At 44.3% G+C, this 4,320-nt stretch overlaps 1 protein-coding gene across 1 annotated transcript; it reads left to right on the top strand.

The window, feature by feature from the left end:
- The first annotated feature begins 2,165 nt into the window (after window positions 1-2,165).
- On the top strand, window positions 2,166-2,738 carry LOC139310780 (twist-related protein 2-like). The gene has a single exon (XM_070935005.1). It carries the CDS (start codon window positions 2,166-2,168, stop codon window positions 2,736-2,738), a length of 573 nt encoding a protein of 190 aa, XP_070791106.1.
- The last annotated feature ends 1,582 nt before the right edge of the window (window positions 2,739-4,320 follow it).

Genomic DNA, 4,320 nt, shown 5'->3' on the forward strand with positions numbered 1-4,320 from the left:
GGACTATTGCTTCTTTATTTTCTTCTTCTTGGAAGCAGAAAATATATTTGCACAATCTTCAAATATCTTCAACCTAGCCGCCTTGCATATTATAGATTGTGCGATCCTATCGTTCTTTATTATTATTATTTTTGCAAAAAAAAGTTATTTTAAAACAGATGATTTTTAAAACAGATGATTCTAATAACCATACAAAACATAGCTACAATTATCATCCATCCCCAGCTGTGTGCCTTCCCAATATTTTGAATTACATATCCCATAATTAACTTGGCCATACTGTCTATGCATTAGAAGGGAAGGGAAGCCTGAGAAAGACTCCTCAAAAGTAAGGCTCATCACTAAAATATTAACTGGTTAAGTCTATTAGGCTACATATTACTTGTGAGTAAGTCCTATTGAATTCAGTGAGCTTACTTTAAAGTAACCACAGGGGACTGTGCTACAGATAGTCTTACGACTATAATTAAGACCAGAATTTCTGTTCTTAAGCAAGACACTTGTTAAGCGAGTCATGCCCAGTTTTACAGTCTTTTTTGCCATGATTGTTAAACAAATTACTGGCTTTGTTTATTTATTTTTATTTATTTGTTAACTTTATTTGCCACTGATCTCCCTATGGGGCTTACCATAATAAAAAAAGTTGTGAATCATAACTGAATCATATGTGAATCATGCAGTTGTTTACTGCAGAGGTTCCCAAGCCCCGGTCTGTGGACCAGCACCAGTTCACGGCATGCCACAAACCGGTCCACGCAAACAAGCGAAGCCCCCCCTGCAGGATGCAGGCAGCATGCGAAACTACGGCCCCCCTAGACCATGGAAAAACCTCTCTCCACGGAATTGGTCCCTGGTGCCCAAAAGGTTGGGGGCTGTTAGTTTAGTGAATCTGGCTTCCCCCATTGACTTTGCTTGTCGGAAGCCAGCTGGGAAGGTTGCAAATGGTGATCACATGACCCCAGGATACAGCAACCATTGTAATGCCAGTTGCCAAGAACCCAAATTTTGATCATGTGACTGTGGGGAATGCTGCGACGGTTGCAAGTGTGAGGACTAGCTGTAAGTCGCTTTTTAGTGCCGTTGTAACTTTGAACGGTCACTAATCGAATGGTTGTACGTCAAGGACTACCTGCATATGATTATCACATGCTTCTTTCACCTAGAAAGAAGTATTTTAAATTTCTGGGGTTTTAAATGGAGCCAAATTTATTTAATAATTTTAAATTTTAAATTGATGTTTGTCTTGTGTTTTTAAATAGGCTGTACACCGCCCTGAGTCCTTCGGGAGAAGGGCGGTATAGAAATAAAATTATTATTATTATTATTATTATTATTATTATTATTATTATTATTATTATTATTATTATTATTATTATTATTATTATTATTATTAGAGTAGGGAGCAAGCAAGCGCTATACAGTAATAGCAAACAGGCACATAGGGTCAGGGCCAAAAAAAAGCCTTCTGTATAAAAAGAGCCCTTTTTAAAAAGCCTTCTGTTTAATTCAAATGCTGAGACGCAGCTTCTCAAACAGAGGTCAGCTCACTTGAGAGAGAGAGAGCTGAATTCTCCGAGTCCAAAGTGAGAACTTCTTCGAAGCAACGAGCAGGCAAGCAGCCTACCCAGAAGTGGAAATGGCACCGTTGACTACGGATCAGCCTTGCAGGAAGAGCCGCTCTGCACTCTTCAGGGCAGAGTTGCGGGTGGGGTGGGGTGGGGTGGGGTGGGGTCAAGCCGGTGGTTCCCTGTCAATTACAACCGATGAAGGGAATGACCTCTGGCATCCAGGCGGCCGGTTGGAGCATCTGTGTCTCAGAGCTGAAGGAAGGGGAGGGGGCGGTTTGGAGAAGAGAGAATGCCGAGGGAAAAAAAAAGAAGGGAAGGCAATCTGGAACCCATAAGCTCCCTTGATGTTTGCATTATTGTGCACGGTTGTATTGGTCTGCACACAGCCCCTCCCCTCAAACTCCCTACCCTATCCGTAAAGGGCTTTAAGAGACTTTTAACAATGTCCCTCCTCTCTTTAAGCCCTAAAGGAGGGGGGAAAGGAAGGTGAATAAGCAGATCAGTGAAGGTTGGAGTCACAAAAAAACGTTTGAAGCCTTCCAGATCTCGGCTCTTGGGGATCCTTGTCCTGGAGTTTGCTCAACCTGGTTGGCTTATATGCACTGTGGCCTGCAAGGTCCAGCTCCTCATCCTGTGCGCGGAAGGGAAAGGGAGGCCAACTTGGAGAGGATGAAAGAGGAAAGCATGTGCCCAGACTCACCGGAGGGCAGCATGGGAACCAGCGAGGAGGAAAGCGAGAAGATGCCCAAGAAGAGTCTTCGGAAGAGGAGCCAGCTGGGTAAACCCTTGACTTCAGCCCCTCCAGAGTACAGCAGCAGCCCTTTGCCACAGGGGAAGCGCAGCAAGCGCAGCCCGGTGTCCCAGACTTTTGAGGACATGCACACGCAGCGGGTGATTGCCAATGTGCGGGAGCGTCAGCGCACCCAGTCGCTCAACGACGCCTTTGCTGAGCTGCGCAAGATCATCCCCACCCTGCCTTCGGACAAACTCAGCAAGATCCAGACCCTCAAGCTGGCTGCCCGCTACATCGACTTCCTCTACCAGGTCCTGCAGAGTGACGAGCTTGACCACAAGATCTCCAGCTGCAACTACCTGGCCCACGAGAGGCTCAGCTATGCCTTCTCTGTTTGGAGGATGGAAGGGGCCTGGTCCATGTCGGCATCCCACTGAGGTCCAACAACAGGTATGTTCCCTCTTGCGTCCCACTCTTTTTTTTCTCCCCAGCTGCCTCTTGTTCTCTGCCAGCATTACAACTCCCCTGGAGAAGAAACTCAGTGGTGGGAGAGGACAAAGCGCCTCTTTCTGGTTTCAGAATTGGGATGTAGCACTTCACCATTTAACCCCCCCAAAGAGAGCAACTTTGACCATGTGCAGAGTGTCTTTCCACCACCAGGGAACAACTCAGCCAACTGCCCCACAGCTGAATTTAGGGAATAAGCGTTTCCAGATCCAAAGACCTGATCTCCAGATTGACTTGAGATCCTGGCAACGTTGGGCTGCAACAGACAGACAATTGGCTTTTTTGGAAAGAGAGCACCGAAAGTGTTATCTCTGGAGATTCTGCTTTCACTGTTGTTCTACCATCACCTGTCAGCGTAACCTTCTTCTCAGGCGAAGGCAACAGGTTGGATATTAGAGACCCCATACTAAAGGCAAACAGCACTCTCTCTCCCTGACATCTCCCCCAAACAAAAGAACCTATTATCGTGAGTTTCCAGTCTGAAAATGTCTATTTTTAAGCCTTTGGGCAAAGCTCCAAGCATTGCAGCCCTAAGCAAATGTTTTTGAACGCAAGCCCTATTGAATTCAGTGGGAATGACTTCAGAAAGAACATGACACAATTGCATAGCGTGAACATATCCACCAATTTCTTTTTCGTTTCTTTTAAAGGCCCAGTTTTGTTGGATGTGATCTGAACATGTCCTTTAGTCGAACTGTTCTTGAATCACAGCATCAAAACTGATCACGGTCTAAGGGAGGGGAGGGGAAAAAAAAAAAAGCTTTGCTCCTAGGTCTCTGCCAACTTACCTACATTTTTATTTGATCTGCTTAGACTTACTTTTAGAGGAAAGTAGCGGGCCCGAAAGGGGTCTCTCTTTGAACGCTTTATCATTTATATAGTCTTTCTAGGGAGCATTTTTATGCACAAAAGGCTGCAATGCTCATTTCTAAAAAAATCTACATTCATCCAAGTCCCCTTCAAATTGCTATCTATCACCGTATCTTTCACACGTCGTTTATGTAAAGGTATAGTCTTTTTACCCATTTGTTCTTCTTGTTGTTTTTCTGGGAGAAAATCCACTGTTGTTTCGATATACTGATAAGGAGTACAAGTTGATCAAACAACAGCTTTCCTGCAGTGGAGTCTTTCTTGTGATCCAGAAACGCTGTGCATTAGAAATAGCGGGGCTTGTTGGTTTGATGTAAAGAAAGAGGGATCTGTTATTCATTTCAAATAATACATAGGCACTGACTTACACATAGACATAGATATAGAGACAGACAGATAGACAGACAGACAGACAGACCTAAGGAACCAATAGAACTCTTTTGTTTTGGTTGCCCAAGCATTTAACATGGATTAACATGGATCGACACAACTTAGAAGCATCAATGACTTTAGATCAGGACTACCTAAATACTCACCATTTTTCTGCTTCTGATGAAATTGCCAGTCTCAGGACATTTTGTTGCCTGAAGCAACATACAAATTCCTGCTCCGTTTCCTTGCGGGATCAAGGATTTTAAACCT

This window comes from Pituophis catenifer, unplaced genomic scaffold (assembly GCF_029215685.1).
Source record: "Pituophis catenifer annectens isolate HBS135680 unplaced genomic scaffold, rPitCat1.0.hap2 SCAF_2, whole genome shotgun sequence".
NCBI lineage: Eukaryota > Metazoa > Chordata > Lepidosauria > Squamata > Colubridae > Pituophis > Pituophis catenifer.